Source organism: Sinocyclocheilus rhinocerous, unplaced genomic scaffold (genome assembly GCF_001515625.1).
Source record: "Sinocyclocheilus rhinocerous isolate Xijiao unplaced genomic scaffold, SAMN03320098_v1.1 scaffold450, whole genome shotgun sequence".
In the NCBI taxonomy this organism is placed as follows: domain Eukaryota; kingdom Metazoa; phylum Chordata; class Actinopteri; order Cypriniformes; family Cyprinidae; genus Sinocyclocheilus; species Sinocyclocheilus rhinocerous.
In genome coordinates this window covers 220,096-240,152 of record NW_015653457.1, presented here as the reverse complement: position 1 = coordinate 240,152, position 20,057 = coordinate 220,096, and the positions used below count along the sequence as shown (strand labels likewise).

The 20,057-nt window shown below is 38.8% G+C and overlaps 1 protein-coding gene across 1 annotated transcript; it reads right to left on the bottom strand.

Moving 5' to 3' along the window:
* Positions 1-11,176: 11,176 nt before the first annotated feature.
* LOC107715722 (beta-1,3-galactosyltransferase 2-like) lies at positions 11,177-19,842 on the bottom strand. Its single transcript, XM_016521903.1, has 2 exons — positions 19,175-19,842; positions 11,177-13,397 (listed from the first exon to the last, which is right to left on the bottom strand). Exon 2 carries the CDS (start codon positions 13,135-13,137, stop codon positions 11,824-11,826), a length of 1,314 nt encoding a protein of 437 aa, XP_016377389.1. The 5' UTR covers positions 13,138-13,397; positions 19,175-19,842; the 3' UTR covers positions 11,177-11,823.
* Positions 19,843-20,057: the final 215 nt, after the last annotated feature.

The window sequence follows — 20,057 nt, the reverse complement described above, 5'->3', positions numbered from 1 at the left end:
TGTAATTTCATGGGAAGGTCTATAGTGTAGTGATGTATAAAGCACAGTTCACATAAAAGTAATTTTTAAACCAAGCAGATTTCTGTTGGTCAATGTGGTGAATTTGTGTGACAAACGTAAACACGAGTGAAATCTGCATGGGGAAATCTTTGACCATTACTTGAAATTCCTGATCGCATGAATTCCTATTGAAATGACAGGATTTCACCTCATAATATTTGCAAAACAACAGTAAATGTGACTTCACCCTAATTTATATAAAATGAGGTGGGTTTTACTGAAAGGAATGACTATGACTTTAATATGATTTAAGATATTTACGCACAATTATTTTTGCTGTTTAATACACTTTTAAATAGAATGGAATTTTATCAGGAAAAAACATATTAAAAAAAGGAAGTTGGCATCTTTGTAAAGATGAACTTCCTCAAAACATTTCCTTCAGTGTCTTTTAAGATGACGTGGGTCATTTGATCAAGGTTAATAATTTATCTAATATGTGTTAACATCTATTTGTAGATTTCCTTGAAAAGGAAAGGCACCGAACCCCCAACTGCTCCTCGGGCGCCGCAGTGAAAAATGGCTGCCAACTGCTCCGGGTGCGTTCAAATTCTGAGTATGGGACACCATAATTGGCTACACATCACGTCACTTTCACTAATCATGAACACACTGGTTTGAAGCTCAAATAGTTTTACCGTTTTACTACACTTTGTAATTCTTCTAGTCATTTTTCTAGTTATCCAAGTCTTGCACATTTACAGAAAATTGTTTTCTTCCATGTTAACAAAATAAGGTTAAACACCACTCAACCATTGCCGAGAGTTGGGGGTGGCACTATGGGTGCATTCGAAAATCAAGTACTGGCTAGTAGGTACTACATTTGATTTGAAACTTACTTTGCTACCCTTAAAAAAGCTTGTTCCTTTGCAAATTATTTGTTTTGAACGAGTGGTTCGGAGGACATATAAAACTGTCAAAGTCACATGATTTTAATAAACGAGGCTTTATGTCATAATTGTTTTGAAATGTTTCAAAATTTCAATGGTTTTATATATGTTTGGCCTGAGTTTTTGTTGCATTTACACAGTTTTGACCAACAGGCGTCAACTAGCATGAGGAGTTTCGAGCGCTGTGAAACTGTGAATCATATTGTAAAGCGATTGATTCAGTTGATTCAAATCTTTAAAAAGGTTTCACTACACCTGGGTTCTTTTCGCCTACTGTTTTTCGAATACTGTGAATTCGGACATACTATTCTTTTGCCATACTGTTTTTTTTCACATAATGTATAGTATTGAAATAGGCATACTTGGACACATTATATGTTTTTTTTCTACTATTTTGTTTGAAGTGTTTGAGTCTGTTCCAAATATGCACTATTTATTTTTGCAATTCCGTTTGGTACCACTAGGGGAGCAATAATTACACATTTAAACTTCAACAATCTTTAAAGGTCACCTGAAATGCTTAGAAACACGCAGCGTTACTCTATGTGTTGATGTAATTTTAACTGAAACAGGAAGACAGGGCGGGACAGATCAAGCAGCCCCGCCCCTTTTTAAAATAGCCAATAGCGTTCGTTTATATCACAGCTTGGGCTAGAGCCGTTCAGAGCCGTTGAGCTCCGTAAAGTTGCATTTGACAGGGTATACCAGCCAGCGGGCGCTTCGGATTCTAGAGAGCATTTGATTGGACAGAAAGTTTGATGAGAAGCTGAAGTACGATGTGACGTCAAAAAAATCGTTGAGCCGTTTTGGCGGAAGTGACGAACTGCAAGCTTTGAAAGCTTATATCTTCTAAATGCGAATTTTGTCACTGTTTTGGAGCACACTGCCTTATAGATAACCTTAAGACTAACATATTGATACTAACACCCAAAAAACTTTAATTTTGATTTCATGTGGACTTTAAGGCTATTCACACCAAGAACGATAACTATAACTATTAAAAATTGTTCTAAATAGTTCTAAAGTTCACACCACAACTATAACAATATCACAACATTCACAATGATTTTTTTCCAGCTGATGAATGACAAAATAATGACAGCTACTCAGAATTCATTAGAATTTAAAAGGCTCACACATTTTAAACAGCAGACAAAATTGAGGAGAAGCTCTACACGTCTGCAACATACATAAAACATAAAATTATCTCAAGTATCCAAAACTAGTTTCGCAACATTGTCTTGCCACCTTTGAAGTTTCAGTGAAAAAGACTATGCCTTGTTTTGATTTCACTACACAAACTATGTTAGTTAAATTCACTCTTAGATAGATAGATTACACTATCTATATTAACTGTTTAGATGCGCTTGAAATATAGCACGCTGGTTAAAGCGTGTAAATGCATCAAGAACAGCAAAAACTGAAACTTCATGCAGTGGCAACCACTTTTACAGAAATTCTATGCAGTGTGTACGGAACTGAACTGAATAGCGTATTTAAACGCGTATCAGAGTTGTGTCTTTTCTGTATGTGTGGTGCAAGAAATCACACGTTTCTTGCATGTGGGTATGTTTTGACTCATGAATATTGCCAGATTTGCTAGGGAAAAAAACAAATAAGAACAAGCTCATAATAAACTCAAATCCAAATGCGTTATCTTAGATAAGCGACATACCAAAATATCGCAACCTGCACCTACCAACTGTATTAACTCCATAAACTGGATTGTTTTATGAGCCGTGCCCAAACAACAAGCCCAAAGACACTTAATAAGCGTCACTTTTAATAAGTGGACATGGCAATCCTTCAAGAGCACACTCTGCGAAGTAGCCTTTCAACATAACGTGGCTCTTTTGAATTGCCGAACATAACGAATCTTTGATCGCTGTAATATTACGTTGGTTAAAAATAGTGGATTACAAATGCGCGAGATGCCAGAATGTTGCTATGGTTACCATGGTGTCAATCATCACAATTTCGAGAGAGTTCTATTCTGTATAAACACAAAACGATAATTTAGGTGATTTACTCCCATAACTAAGTGCAGTTGGCACTCCTAAAAATTTAGTGTGTACGTGGCCTTTAAAACTGCAGCACACAAGCGTAAAAGAAACAGGCCGTTATTGTTAGCTGGTGTGGACGCAAATATATTTATTGTTCTTGGTGTGAACAGGCCTTTACTTGCCAAGTTAATGTATGTGAATCACACACATACATTCTTAATTTCTTCCCACTCAGTCCATCACAGGTGTCTTTCTCGGTTTCATTTATCATTCTCTCTATCTGTCTCTCTTACACTCTTCCTCTTCTCCTGTGCGCTGTGATGTGTCTGTCACTGCCACTCCCCTCCACCACGACTCCGCAGGTCAATGGTTGGTTACCATGGCGATGCAACAGCCCGGTTACTCTGGAGCCTTCGGTGGATCATAACACCAATGCTACCTGCACCCAACCGTCCTTCCTCTGGCTCCGAGATTTGAAGTCGTCACCCACCCGTGAACATCGCTCTCAAGATAAACAGCCAAGAATAGCTGTTCACACTACAGACACATTTCAAATGCTCATTCCATTATTGTGATCATCTCCTAATGCGGGGCAAGATGCTTTCAAAAACAGCCGCCTCTCACTGATGCATTCGCCGTATAACGTGCCATGTTCATGCTTGAGGAATCCGCGCCCGTGGAGTGGAGGAAGTCATTTGTTTTTCCTGTCATTCCTGGATGCGCCCTGCCCCAGGCAAAAAGGTTCTTCTATGGCATCGTGAAGCACCTTTATTTTTAAGAGTGTAATATTTAACGATTGACTATTGCCATTCAACATTGCAGTATAACTGATAGCTATCAATGTTAACATTTATTAGACTATGAAAAATAACTTCTAATTTAAGTGATCTTAAAACAATCTTCACATGAACCCATTATAATAAATGTCATATTTAGCTACTTGTGCCCTTCAGCAAGTAGAAAATTAAATATACAAAATTGATTATCAAACACTGAATTCTAAATTAAATATCGATGAATCCTTAAAGCTACAAAAGTTATTGATTTCCTCTTTTTCCTTTTGTTCTTTGATTAACAGACATCACAGCAGCTGGGTTATTAGATTTCTTGACTGCTATTACTTTAAGAGCAGCCGCTGCTGAATATGATGCGGATCCCACACGCATCCTATTTTCTCATAACTCTTCACCTTTTCTGACTCACTTCAGGTCTTACTAATGAGCTGACAAGTTGAATCAGGTGTGTAATAGGAGGGAGACAGTGCTGGTGCTGGTACACAAACACATCACGTCGCTTCAGAAGGCCTTTATTAACCCCCGGAGCCGTGTGGACTTCTTTTATAATGGATGGGTGAATTTTTTGGACTTCAAATTTTGGGCTACCATCCACTCCCATTATAAAGCATGGATTAGCCTGGACATTATTTAATATAAATCCGATTGTATTCGTCTGAAAGAAGAATGTCATATACACCTAGATTGGCTTGAGGGTGAGTAAATCATGGGGTAATTTTTATTTTTGGGTGAACTGTCCCTTTAAGTCCACGAGACCGATGTCCCAATTGTCATATTAGCTTTCAGAAGGGTGCTTGCGAGTTCCCCCTTTGTGGCCCCTGCGTTAATTGGGTTAAATATTTTTAACGCATTAAACTGAAAAAAAAAAAAAAATTAAAATAAAAATAAAAAATCGCCTGCGTTAACGCACTAACTTTGAAGCACTAATATATATATATATATATATATTGAAAGAAGACTGACTGGATGGAATGTGAAAAGTGTGTTTTAAGAAGCTTTATTTACAAAAGGTCCACACAATACACTAATGTGCCCCTATTATGCCATTTTTACGGTTCCTAATATTGTTTTGGGAGTCTCCTAGGATTAAATGCATGCAAGGTAAAAAAACACTTTCGTTTTCTGAAAATATGCATTTAATATCACCTCATTTTCCAGCGATTCTCAAACGATTCGTTCTAAGCAGTTCTAAGATTCAGTCTCTCTAAACCCCTCCTTTCTGTGAGCCTGCTCTGCTCTGATTGGTCAGATGGCAGGGACGCGGGAAGTAGGGGTGCTGAGGGGGCTGCAGCACCCCGTTATATAACATTGCGACTACAGTAAAAAAGCTTTTACTGTTCTAAAAACACAGATTTGTGGCTATTATTGGAATTGAAAAGGTTAGAATAAACCCGAAACACACGTGATAGTTGTCATGCGGTGAATCTGGCCAATCGTGAAATGGCTGTGTCGTCATCAACGCTCCTGCAGTCGCTCTGAAAAAGCTGCGCCAGCTGAGTCAGCCGGCTGCTCTCGAAACGCTATCGCGGTACTTTGATGCCACACGTGACAGTGACATGGCATCGGCGCCGGTTCAAGTCGGACAAAATTTCTAACCGGCATGCACTGCTTCAAGTCAGCCGCCGATCGGTTCGCGTGGCGCCGCATCAAGTCGAACGCACCTAATAACTTTATTTATCGTGCACTTTCAGCTTTACAACTTTGCAGATCGTTTACATTCACATACAGCTACATTACACACTGCATGAAAGGCAATATTGGAAATGGCATAATAGGGGCACTTTAAAGAAGCACTTCCTAGTAGTTTACTGCAGTTACTTATTTAGAAAATCATTACTGAACTTGTTTCAACTTTTCTCGATCCGGTTCCTGTGTTTCAGTTCTCAAGCTTAAGTGAAATCCCTCTTGAGCGCATAATGAAAGCTGTGAACATTAGAGGCCTTTTAAAGACCTCAAGGGAACCCCTGATGCCTTCCTCAAGTTCTACAGGACATACCAGACTGACATACTGGCTGTCTATCTGGTTATATTACACATGCTAGGGAAGCAGTCAACCCTGGAGTCTTGCTCCAGTTGACAGCTTGAATTTGTTGAGGGGTCTGCTGTTACCATGTGCACTCTTAACGAACTGTGTTTAATGGGAAGTGAGATGTAAAGCTTTAAGACCCTCCAGCAATCAGGCAGCTGTTTTTTTTTTTTTAGATAAATATGCTTTTCCAATTAAATAAATGACAGCTGAGAATAGCAAGGGTTCCTCCTTTTGGGAATTTTCAAAGCGGAGCTGTCGAATGTATCAGAACGTTTCATAGGAAAACATTAACATTATGGGGATTTTCATTTATATGATGGTTAATGGCATTCTCAGAGAGTTTGAACTATTATGGTTATCTCAAGTTCACATTAATACTAAGCGTCATAAATTATGAATTCACTGTAAACAGAAATGGTCAGGGTTTGTCGCTTTGGCACAGACTCTGCGGACCACTAAATCAATCGATAGCGCAATAAAAAATTCATGCGAACTTGAAGTGTTTGAACCGCTGTGCCAACAAAATCTTTGAAATGTGAACCATTTTATGGCATATTTCTTGTTGTGGACTTTTAAGATGTGATTTTAATGTCATGAATGTGAGGAGATCTGTCAGGTTTTAATTAAACCGAGATAAAACTAAATAACTAAGATTCATTTTTAAGATATTTGTTGATGCATAACCAACAGTTTCATTCAATGAAAATGCATGTCATAAATAAGGTTTAAGTCAGACTCCATATTTATTAAATATTTATGAATATTCAGTTTTTATGAATAATTAACAGCTGTGAAATATACAAGCCTTTTCATGTTGAAGTATGGATTTTTTCCACACACAAAAATGTATAAGAATTAAATGTCAATTTTTTAGAAGGGATTTTTAGTTAAAACGTGCTATATAAGCTCAGTTTACAGCTATTATCATCTAATACCTTGAGTAAAATTGCTTCGGAGTTGGTGGATATGAGAAATTATGCAAAGATACGCACCCATTAATTGTGCTAATTTTAAATAATCTTTCGCTGATGAAGATCTCTTGCATGTTTGGTTTTGATAACACATGGTCCATGATAATTAGTTATACTCCATCACCCTGTCTATCTGGTGCTGGAACCAGGACATTGTGGAAGAGAGCCAATGTTTGGAATATTTACAACAAATGTCAGCCATCAGCCGTCGTTGACATTTGATGAAAAACAAAACAAACAAAAAAAAAATTAAATCAGTGTTAGCTTGTCATTGGGTTACAAAGGGTTCATATAGTGTGAATGATCCTCAGAGGCAACTAGCCAGTCATTTAGCCAGAAGTAACAAATGACCACTGGAGGCCATTATGTTGGATATAAAGCTTGTTTACAGTGTGTTTTAACAGATAAAGGGGTATGAGAGTTATAAACGATGGGCCTTTGTTGCCGCGTGTTATGTGGTCAAAAATAGCATAGGGGTCTGTTCCTCGTCAGCTTTTTCAAGAGCCTTTTATAGCAGTGCTGCTATCATGAAAGCAAGTCCTTCTCAGCTTCTACACCTCAAAACAGATCAACACATTGATTTTTCCATTCGGACATCTCCCGGAAAACATAGCCATTACTGCTCAGAGAAATTGTGCAGTGTTGTGCTCCTTAAAGGAGATGGTCTTAAGTGCTGGTCTAGGACTATCTTTCCTCACTACAGTTCTACTTTGGCAAACATCCATGAGGAGAATGTTTTCAATCAGGTCCAGAATGGAGAAGAATTGTATTTGTTTTGCACAAAAGTAATCCTGCATTGCTCAGTTCTCCTGTAGGTTATTCGTCGTAATGAGGGGGTCAATGGGAAATAAGAGTGTCCATTACAAAGAAAAGGAATTAAAAAAAAAAAAATCTATATGAAATATGTGCCAAGTTCAGTGTCTACTCGTCATTGTTTAAAAAACGTTACAAAATGTTTTTTTTCTAAGACATAATAATAAAAAGATTATGCCAAACTACTTAAGCAGTTTTTATTTTTAAGAATTTAATTATTTTAATGAAGCTTTTATTCTGAGTTCAGGACAGTATCACCCTTTTCACTTTACGGCTCCCCAAAATATCAAAATGAATATTCATTCAGAAATTAAAAACATGCTCATCATAGAAGTGTCATTTTTTAATAAACCATTGGATATGAACAAAAAGAACATCATGTAATTGACTCCGATGTAGTATTCACAGGTTTTTATTCATATTTTTGCTGCCATTTGCTGTCTGAATGAACGTGTCTGAGCTAATGAGGAAAGTGGGGTTAGCTAAATTGATTGAAATTCTTCACAACGTTCTTAAACGTTAAATTTGGCATGGTCTGGTAGCCTTACAAGGAAAAAGTGCTCTACCTAATCCGACTTGCCGGATATTTCAATTAAAAAGGTATGTTTACTTGCACAGCAGATCTTGTAAACTTGGTTATTAAAAGACCACTCTGTGTGATTTAACAGTGGTTGCTATCCAGTGGGTATAAAGGAGAGGTTTAGCGCCGTGTTGTACATGTCCCAACAATGATCCCCAATTCCTCACCTGTTTCCGCATGAAAGGTGCCAACAACTCAAAATCATAGACAGTGAAGCAGGTGGGCTCAGAATAGGGCTGCACGATTAATCGAATGTGATTGTCATGCGTATCTTGTCAGTAAAGCCGGTTCTGTGATTAGTAGTAAATCTCCAGCACGTGCGTTCAGATGGAGCAGCCTTTACTAAACAGAGCCATAGTTCACTGGCAAGCTACGCAAAATCGTGTTCATAATCGCAGTCGATTTAATCGCGCGATTATGAAATCGAAGAAATCGTTCTGGAGTTTCAGCGCGAGAGCGCCCTCTGGCCTTCGGATGGAGATTTACTGCTGATCACAGAACCATGCTTCACTGAAAGATAGGCATGACAACGGCAGCTTCTGCCTAATCGAGATTTATCGCCTTTGCGATTTAATTTCGATTAATCGTGCAGCCCTAGCTCAGGAATTACCTTACTTAAAGGGGACATCGCATGCCCATTTTCACAAGTTGGTATGATTCTTTAGGGTCTTCATGAAATGTCTGCAACATACTTTTAGGTTTTTTGGGGATTAAAAAAAAGGAGTGAATGGATTTTTATTATTGTAGGGTGGTTGTGTACACACACTGTAAGACACATTTATATGCAAACGCCATGTAAAAGTGAATTTAGCATCAGATGTCATCTAAAAAATCTGCCAAAACTGTTTTAGACCTTAAAATATTGACAACACTTGAATAATTTGACTGAATTCGCTTTATATGTTTACATATCAAAAAATGACCACACAAAATTACACCCTACTGATTCAATGAGAATTTCTCTTCTTCATTCTCATTGCTGTGCTATAGGCTTTTGGTACTATTGGGACATTCATCATACTCTGGTACCTGCTATATTTCTGGAAACACGTCTCTGACGACCCACTCCATCATGGTGGACATCAGAGTTCTTTTCCCAGGTTCACTTTTCACACGTTTAGAGCAGCACAGGTTTTCAATACTGATCAGTCACAGTCTCTTTCCTGTTCATTCATCACTCGCCCCCAGTTATTTTTCCCCCTGGTTTCTCTCTTTCTGGTAAATCTGTGGGACAAAGTGTTGTGGATGAAGTGTGCTAATCTTTCTCTGTGACTGCACGCGGCATGGCAGAATGAAAGATGCTTGTGTTTGTTATATTCTCTTGCCCTTGGCCATGACTTTGATTCCTATTAATTGAGGGAGATAAATGCTTAACAACAGATGAGGATTTAACGGATTGCAATGCACTGGAATTGCAAGTTGCTGTGTGAATTGACTTCCGTCTAGCAAGAACATAATTCTTAACAGATGGTTTTAGGGTCTAAAGCAATGAGGTCCTGGAAATCTCCAGATTCTCTGGAAAATTTGCATGTTTTGAGTGTTACATTGTCACATTTAAACTAGTGATTTATTTATAGTCCATATGATGCATTAAATGATCTGTTTTACAAAATATTTTAACAGATAAATGACTGCACCGAAATTCTCAAGTTATTGCAGTTCATAAACAAGTTTAGCACTTCTTATTTTTTGTTACTGTATTTATATTAGGCAGAAGTGATGTGAAATCTCAAGAGCATGCAAGTAAAAGTTTTCCATTCCTACTCTAAAGTTCTTCAAAACACTTATGTTTCCATTGTTAAAGTCTGTTTTTAGTATTTCTGGGTGGACATAAAACCAAACTTTCCAAGGACAAGTATAGGCCTAGAAATGAAATGACTCATTATGCCATAATAATTGTGAAACTCAGGGTGCTTATGATTTGTAAGAAGTAAACTCATAAAATGATCTGTTTTACATGATACATCATTGATGACTGCATTATGAGATAAATGACATGCCAGTAAATGAAGTTACTGCAGTTCATAAACAAGTCTTTACCACTCCCTGTTACTATATTTATATAACAAAGAAGTGACATAAAAACTTAAGAATGTGCAAGTAAATTGTTCCATTCTTACTCTAAAGTAAAGTCCCGTCTTTTATCTTCAAAAGAGTTACGGTTTTATTTGTCAAAGTCTGTTTTTAGTATTTACTTAAGTTTTACAACAAGTATAGGCCTGGAAATGAAGCAGCTGGTTTGTGCCACAATAATTGTTATATTGTGAAACTCAAGTGCTTATGATTTGTAAGAAGGGTACACTGAAATGTCTTCTGAGTCACCTGTAATTAATGCACAAATTCTGCATCTAGCACTTATCGTAGTCACTCGAATATGTGGTTAATTAAAATTAGACTGACAAACGAGTAATGAAAATGATAAATAAACCCTTCAAATGTTGCCAGCGTCAATTTAATTGGATTACTCTCTGCTAATGTGTTGTGAAGCCCCCCCCACTAATTATATATTTTGATCCAGAGCAACATTATCTACTTTATCATTAACACATTAGTCTTCAGTTCCATCTGGGGACTGATTCTGGGATTTTTCAAGTCTCATTTTAATTTAATGAGTACATAATGGTGATTTGAATGTTGATATTTCTCCATAATGTTTTGAAATTTGCATGAATTATGCAAATTTTGACAACTAAGACATTTTTAGTTTTGCAACTGAAGTGTGCAACTGTCTCTAAATGTCAATTAGAAGTGAATTATTATCAATAATGTTTATTTTATCAGATTTATAGTCTTTTGTCAGATTTATGCTGATGACAGTTTCGTGGGGGTCACTGAGGTAACCAAAAATGTTTTCAACTTTTCATTGGCTATTTGTGAGTTATGACAATTTTATTGTATTTGTTTAGTGCAATGTGCCTGATCTATATAACTGCATTTTAAAATTGGGTTTCAGTGCTGGCTGAGTAACATATTATTTGGATAGTGTCATATTATTTGAGTAACACTGGAAGAGACCACACCTCCGAGACAATATGCTTAAGAAATACATTTAATAAATAGTTTTAACTTGCCCTAATCAAGGGCAGACCTGTATATTTAGTCAATGTAAAGGTTTGAAAAATATTATTTTATCTATGATGCAATTAAATTCCATATATTATCTTTTACACATACTGTTTTTAATTTGGTTTGGTTATAGCAAACCATTTGCAGGTTTTAGGTAGATAGAAAAATCAACATCATCTTAATGTCAGAGGTGGACATCATTGAGAATCAAATGTGTCACAGTACAGATACACCACCATATGATATTCCCGATTTTTTTCTTCTTTTGTATACAGAAACAATGAGGATCTCAATAAAATTGGCCCTTAGTAATATCACTCGAACGTTAGCTTGAAGAGGATGTTCAGCATCCTCTTAATATGTCCTGGTTAATTGGCACCTGAAAATGGCGGGGTATTGCCATTGGATGGTTTTTGTTGTGCATGCTAGATATTGCACACGTAGATGTCTCTCACTTCCCTTTAAAAAGACAGGTTTACAATACATAACATCTCTCTGAAATTAAAAAAATAGTTTTAATCGACAATACCAAAAAACACTGTGCTGTTCCCTACCTCATAAACCGCTGAATTTTGCACATGCTGTGATAACACTACTGCACCCTGAGCCCTGGCTAATCACCGAAGACCTTCCCACTGCAATTTCCTATGGCGCGGCCGCCCGCTCTTATCTTTCGCCATGTTAAGGCAAGGATTGTGCTTGTTGCTTTGCAAGTGACTCCAGTATTTAATGAGTTCGTTGGGCTGGAACTGGTGAGAGGTGATCAAGTGACTGTATTTGCAGCTGGAGTACGACACTCTCCAGTGGTTGAAGAGAAACTCATTTGGTGGTGGCACTGGGTCGATCCGCAGTTTCGCCAGGCAGATTCCCACATACACATCCTCGAGGTGAAGGCGACGGATGCTCAACGAGGCATTGTAGATTTTCGCCGCCATGTCCCCCGAGAATACATAACCCGTCCCGGAACAAAAGATAGGGTATCTCTCACTGGAATACAGCTCTGGTGGCATGTACCACTTACTGTCCTTGTTGCGGTTGGGAGCGTAGCCTCTCATTAGGTAGCCTGTGAAGTAATTCTGGCGAGGTGCCATGTTTGGCTTCAGCAGCTTTTGGACGAGATATTCTGTGTTGACAAACATGTCACTGTCCGTCTTCATGACATAGCGGGCGTGCGGGCAATAGCGAGCAACCCAGCTCATGCCCATAAGCGTCTTGATGGTAAGGTTGTAATAGGTGTCCAAGAAGTCCAGTTGGATGATGTCATGGTACTGCAAGCTCTCCTCCTCAATGGAGCTCTGAGGATACGCATTAGGTATCCTTCCCAACAGAAAGAGCCGCACGAACCCATAACCCATGACCACGCTCTCGTTGCCCCAGGTCTGTCTGATGGCGTTCCTTGCCTCCAACTGCCTTGGCTCCGCAGCAATTAGCAAAACCAGGAAGGGACTGCTTTCGTTGCACTTGTAGGGCTCATTAAGCAGCCAGTGATAAGGCTGGGCTGCCAGACGCCCTCCCACACCCATTTCCCTGTGCAAGCTCTTGGTGTTGCCGTTAGTACTCGAGTTGTTGCCACTCGGTGAGATCTCCAATCCCACAATCCCCTGGGCAGTGATCTCAGCCTGGTGAGAACTAAAATTGAAGTTAACAGACGGTTTGGGGAGCACATAACCATTGTCTTTCCAGAGGCTTCGCAGTGAGCTTTGGTTTCCCTTCGCACGCTCCTTGTGGGGGCGCAAACCCCGCATGGTGTAAACCAAGGGGTTGTCTCGCAACCAACTCCGGCCCTGCAGCAAATCCTGGTGGCAGTAGATGAGAAAGAGGGCGAAGAGTGAGGCCAGCGAGAGAAGGCCTGCTACATGTGTGCGGAAGAGTGACCGCTTGACATTCCAGGTCATCTTGATGGGGCAGCAGTGTCGCCGACGCCACTGCATGATGTAGAGTGGGGCTGCTTAGCAAAGCGCGGCGGTCACAACCAATCACATCAAACATGTGTTGCAAACAGCCTGAGGGTTATCTGAGCTGGCAGATGGGTGTGTTCAGGGCCGTAGGTGGACCTACGAGGGGGATGACAAACTGTTCATGAGAGTTGCAGGAATGCGTTTCTCTGACCCTCCCCAGTGACAGACGGTCATGCTTTGGGGCAGTTCCCTTCTGAAGGACGACTGCTTCCTCAGATTGATGTCTCTGCGATCTAAGAATGAGGAGAGAAAAACAATGAGTAATACTGAGTAGTGTCGCAGTACAATGGATAGCAGAAGATCTTAAATTACATTCATGAGCCGTGTACTGCTACACTACTACATAGTAGTAATATTGTTGGTAAATGACATCACCTGCAAAATCATTGGTGATTTTCGAAACAATCAAGGTTTTTGACAACATAAATATTCTCTCTACACTAACGTTATGATTTTTCAGTCTCCTGCATTTGCGGTACATGGCAACAATGTGGGGGAGATTGGTAACGGGGATCTCTGCATAGGGTTGGGTACCGAAACCCGGTACCAATATGGCACCGGTACCTATGTAACCGGTATTTACTAGAACCGAATCCGAACGCAGATTTCGGTGCCATGCCTGAACGATCGATTGAAATATTTGTCCTCTGGTTCTCCGAAACGGACGTAAGAAACATCATCGCGGCACCGCACGTGAAAAATTATTTCCCCGACTGAGAAAATGCACGTGAACTCAAGTCGGTAAGCTTTAATAATATAATCTTTGTAGTAACGAGCGTGTCCATGTTGTTTTCACATTCCGACTTAAAAGCACAACTCGGGAAATGAGAGCATTCGAGGAGCGCGTGAATGCAGTAATTATACTTGCTCTGATGGCAGCAGGTAGCCTTCCGTTAACTAAGCTAAACATGCTTAAATTAAAATGCCTAAAGCTAAACCTCCCTTGTATTCACATTTCTAAACCTGTTGTCCAACAAAAGAGAACATTATAACCTTTTTACTCCACAACACCAGTCAAATGCTTCCTTTTGTGATCTGATGAGGCTTCTTGTCACAGAATGAGGCAGACAATATGTTCCATATGCTACTTTAAAAAGAATACAGCGATTAGCAATAGATTATAAATTAGGGTGACCCATATGTCCTCTTTTCCCCGAACATGTCCTCTTTTTAAACATACAAAAATGCGTCCGGCCGGGATTTCTTAAATGCCCAAAATTTCCGGGATTCGGCTGTTTTCTTAATCCCACTCCCGCTGAAATTCTGACCATTGCCGCCTGCTCCCGCATCATGTGTTTCGCTCCCGCGATTTTCGTGTCCACTCCTTTAAACATTCTAATATTGTATATAATTTTGCCGCATCAGGGAGACGCTCGCAGGATGCGGTGTATTTAAATATTTTTGAATGAGCGTTTGCGCTGTTTACTTTCACTTTCGATTTCGCGATCACACGCACTGTGTAAAGGGAGCACATCTTCTGTTGAGCAGCAAATACTCCAGCATGGTCTTGTCAGTCATCTCTCCTTATTCTCGACCTGTGATCAGCTGACTCTGGTAGCTCTTGTTGGATGCAGGGTTGCCAAGTCAGCGCTTTTTCCACAGAATTGGGCTACTTTTAAACTGTTGCCATGGGTTGATTTTCCCAAGTGGGTTAAAGGTTTGAAATATTGCATAAATTACATTTGACTGAAATGCTTGTATTGAAACATTTTGCATTTTACCCATGATAAACTTTCATGGACTTCTACATTAACTGTTCCCTCCTGGTGGAATGACCTGCCCAGCTCAATCCAAGCAGCTGAGTCCTTAATATTTTCAAGAAACAGCTGAAAACACATCTCTTTCATCTTCATTTGACCCTCTAACATTTGCACTCTCTATTCTATTTCTATTCTAATGGCCAATCCATCATTTTTGGGGGGGGATTTTTTATTTATTTATTTTTTAATAAGTATCGGTTCAGGCACCGGAACCCTTTTAAAAAGTATCGATTTGGCACCGGTATCGAAAAAAACCCAAACGATACCCAACCCTATCTCTGCATATCATGAGCTAACCTTTACTGCCCTGCGTGAGAGTTTAAATTGCAGGTTTGCACAACATGGCATTCAGTGAGAACACTGCTGCCTCAGAGGCCCTTTAAGCCACCTCCCCACCCAGATGCACTCTAACAGCCAGAGAGGGGAAGCATCCGTCAAAATGAATTTTCAGGCTCCAGCAAGCAGTGTTGCAGCATCCGCAGCCAGAAGCAGCGAGTGATAACAGCCCTCACCCCTTATTCACCCTCCACCTTAAACTGATCAACACTGCACCAGAGGGAAAGGCCTCCCTGCCAGCAATTTCCTCTCTTAACCGTTGCTTTCTCACACTGGAGGTTATTCAATTCTAGAACCTCCTCCCAGTAATGGTGATCTAAAAATAGGAGAGAAATTATTACAAAGGTAAAACAGGAGTCTTGTTTTTGAAAGTCATGTTTTGTTCTGGTTTGTTTTGAGAGCGTCAAAGGAGGGAGTGCTTATAAATATTCTATGACAAATACAGCACAATTTGGTGTCCCATTTTTGAAAAGCTTTTTTTTTTTTTTTACGATACATTTTATAAACTATCCGACATAAAGCATTAACATACTATGACAAATAGGTAATTTTAATTAAATATCTGAATATAATTTAATCTTATCTATTAATTATCTAATTAGCAATAAATCATTATTTATCATCTTATTCCATTTTCTTATACAAATTGCAGTGTTGACTGCACTCATCAAGATCAACCATTCAACCCTGTTAACCAAGTTATTTTAAGAACATCAATATTTTTACACCATAATATTTTAATTATAACAAAAAATCATGTTCTTTTTTTGATTCATGGGAAATATATGCCTTAATTTAGACTATATAAAAGAATGTATTGAAATCGTTCAAAAGTTTGTGGTTAAGATTTTTAAATGTTACATTTTAAATAAGTCTCTTATTTTCACCAAGGCTGCATTTATTTAATTAAAAGTATATATTGTGAAACATTATTGCAATATGAAATAATTTTTTTTCTATTGTAATATAGTTAAAAGTGTAATTTATTAATGTGATGGAAAAGCTGAATTTTCAGCATAATTACTCCAGTCTTCAGTGTCACATGATCCTTCAGAAATCATTTTAAAATGCTGATTTGCTGCTCAAGAAATATTTCTTATTATTTTCAGTGCTTAAATAGTTGTGCTGCTTAATATTATAGAGTAAACTTTTTTTCAGGATTATTTGATGATTATACAGAACATAATTTGAAATAGAAATATTTTGTAACATTACACGTCTTAACAGTTACTGCTGGCAAATTTTATGCATCCTTGCTGAATAAAAGTAAATAAATAAATAAATGACTGACTCCAAACTTTTTAATGGTAGTGTATGATTTGTGTTTATGTAATGTTTACTGGTTAAAAATAAAACCACACAAATTAGGGTTTTAAACTGTATTTGTACATGTCCCAAATATTGGTAACAGGGTTGCAAAAATGCACAGACTTCATATAACATAACATAACAACATACCACCACAGCTCAATTAACATTTAGTGTGACCTTCTGACTCCTTCCACTGACATTGTTGTAAAATAATTCTATGCCCTATTTCGTACCTATTTCGAGAGTGCCACACGCTATCCTTCAACCTACATCCTAAATGTTTGTCTCTGTGGATTGTTTCCTGTTTTGTTGCAACAGCTGGATCAGAGGATGATAACCTTTTCAACCAAATGTGCTCACCCAGCGTGGGCAATTACAGTAAGATGGAAAGCGGCTAAGCCTGGCTTTACTTTAAAGGTTAACACACTTCAGAACAGAGCGAATGAAATGCTCCAAAGGTTTCCATTGTCATCCATTTGATATCCTGTAATGAGAGCCTCACTAAAGAACGCTATGTACTGCACTCACTCTGGTGCTAGGTGTTTTTGTTTTTGCCAAAGTCACACACATGCTTGTTTGGAGGAATAAGAGAATACATAAATATTTATGTATTTGTTAACGACAGAGAGGAATTCACAAAATCAGCTGCTTTCATTTTATTTTTAAGCTATACCAGTTTTTGCTTCATACAGTTACGGAAATTAGGAGCGTGATGTGGCCACAGCGGTCAGCAATTAGAAGAGCAACATGAGACTATTACACTTCTAATAGGAAACACCTGCAAACAAAGTTAATATGATGGTGATCAGCATAATTCAGCAATCAGTGTACCCTATAAAAATAAATGCAGGAGCTTTTTAATGCACAGCTCCCACAGGTTTTTGCTTAGGTTTTTTGAAAACAATTTCCCATAACCAATGCATTTTTGAGATGTTTCTAGTGATTGTCCAAGTATCCATGTAAATTTTGGTTACAATTTAATAAGTGAAAGGTAACATGTCACTCAAATTTGCATTGACACCCATTTGCGAGCCTAATAAGATGAATAATTTGCCTTGCATATTATGCTTATGTAAAATGTGTTTAGTGTCAAACAAACATTTTCCCATAATTTGAGCATACTCCTTTCAACAAAAATAAATAAATAAATAAATAATGGTCAAATCAATGAATTACTGATTTAAAAAAAAATCTGGATGACAAAAAAAAATAAAAAATAAAAAATAGGGAGGGCAATAAGTGCAATGTACAATCATAACAAATGCACACAAGATTCAATCAATCTCCATATGTGCTAGTGATTCTCTCAGAAGGAATGATTAATTTGACATTGAGTGTCCCATTTGAAAACACTCATCATGGGTTCTGAATTTGCATGGTCACTGTTCATATCTTTGATGGTTGTGTTATATACTAGATATGACACCATATTTTTATGTTTGTTTAAACATATACGTAATATGGTGCTTACTGAGACACATCCGGGCCATGCTTGACATATAATTGCATTCATTACTCAAATGCCAGGGTCTCTATAAACCTCATTCAGAAGTTTGCGAACGTTCCTTTGAAAGGTGAGTTTAATGAATCACATATCGTGAGGATGAAGCTCAAAGCATTTTATTCTCAGAGCATCTGTCATCCATAACTTGGACTGAGATGAACACCATCCCTCCAGTTCTGCTAAAATAGAATTGTAGCCAAATTAACACACACACACACGGTGGAATAATTTGTACAAGACACTTGAAGCATGCCAGCATACATCTTGGCCCTTGCATACTTCAGCAGGTTGTTTCAATTGTTTTTTTTTTGTCAATTTGGCTTATGTGACTAATGTGATGTTTCATCTCCCATGAGAGCAAATAGGTTTGTTGATTCATGCACATTACTGTCACAGTCTGCCGACCTCTGTACTGAACAACGTTACAGTCCTTTTAATGAACTGCAACATATTTGTTGCATTAATATTAATAAAATGGCCCTATTTAAAACTACATTTAGTCTTTATGCTAGTATTTGCATTTTACTCACAATGTTTTATTATCTGGGCAACTGAAAGAAAGACTTGACCGTAAATGCTTTGAGAGCATTGGGGGCCCAAGTCCGACCTGGTCTTTTATAATATCACCACGGCTTAAAAGTGCTTTCGAGCACAATAGTGAGCAGTGGGTGGTGGTCAGTTTGCAAAAGTCCATGCCTCACTGCTCACAGATTAGCCAGATCTAGGGCACTTCTCCACATTTTCACCACCTGGCAGCAGCCGCATTTCCTGCAACATTTGTTTTTTTATTGGTCGATATGCTATCAAATTAATATCTAAGACCCCAGTGGGTGGAAATTTGTATTTGATATTTTTAAGACTCCTGGTGTGGACAGTGTTCAAGCATTTGAATCAAGTCTTCTGCGTTGCCCTTTAAACATGGCCATTTAAACACTGTTTACACCCAACTTAGAGTCGAACTACTTACTGATCCATTTTCTTCCTCAGTATGCATTATGGGCTTTATAATTGAGATCGTTACCCTTAAAGGACAGCAAAGAGTAATTAGACTAAAGAAAAACAATATTATATTGAGATATCTATACATTATGAGACCTACCTCACTCTGTAACAGAGTGGAAAGATGCGCGCGCTGTCTGTCGACTCACACCACGCGCCATCATTCCCTCCAGCACTAACAAAAAAACCCCCCCACGTCTTCACTTCCCTCCTGCTACTCGCAAGAACTTAGTCTCATTTCTTCATTTTCCATCTTCAATTCGTGAAGCCGAACCCCTCCTTCCATCTGTCAGGAGCTATTGTTGTCTGGCACTGTACACATTAGGCTTTATTTCCCATGAATTGTCTGTTGTACTATCACTGAGACAATACTTTAGCTCCTTCTTCAGTTAAAAACCGAATGCCTGTAATTTCGCCGCTAATATAAACAGCAGCGAGAGGCGGGAACGAAGAATTAAAAAAAAGAACTTCAGCGGTCACATTCTATGTCGCGCGTCTGCAGTCAAAATGAGGTACGTCCAGTGAAGTAACGGGGAAAAACAGCGGTGGAAAGAGAATAGGGTGGCTGTCGCGGGTTCTTCCTGTCAGAATAACGGCAGCAAAAGGCTTCTCTGTGCCTGGTCTAACGGAACACAACCAACCCTGAAGTGCAGTAGACGTTAGCGAAGCCTCTCCTCTTCCTCAAATAATGGGAAGGAAAGCAGCTGTTGAAACGACGCCGCTTCTCTCTCTGACTGACTGAGCCCCTGCGACGTCACCGCCTACTTGAGGAGAATCCCACGTGATCCATATAGAATCACGCCCACTCCCCACAAACCCACCCAGACCCTTCAGTCCCAGTGAACGAACGAATTTAACTCGCCAAGGGGCCAAGGTTTGGCTGGTTAGCTTCAACAGTTAGCCCCTGCTGGTAGATGTCGCAACTACACCATTATGGGGCACAATAAGAATATGTCTCCACTGATGCCGTTCACAACTAGCCG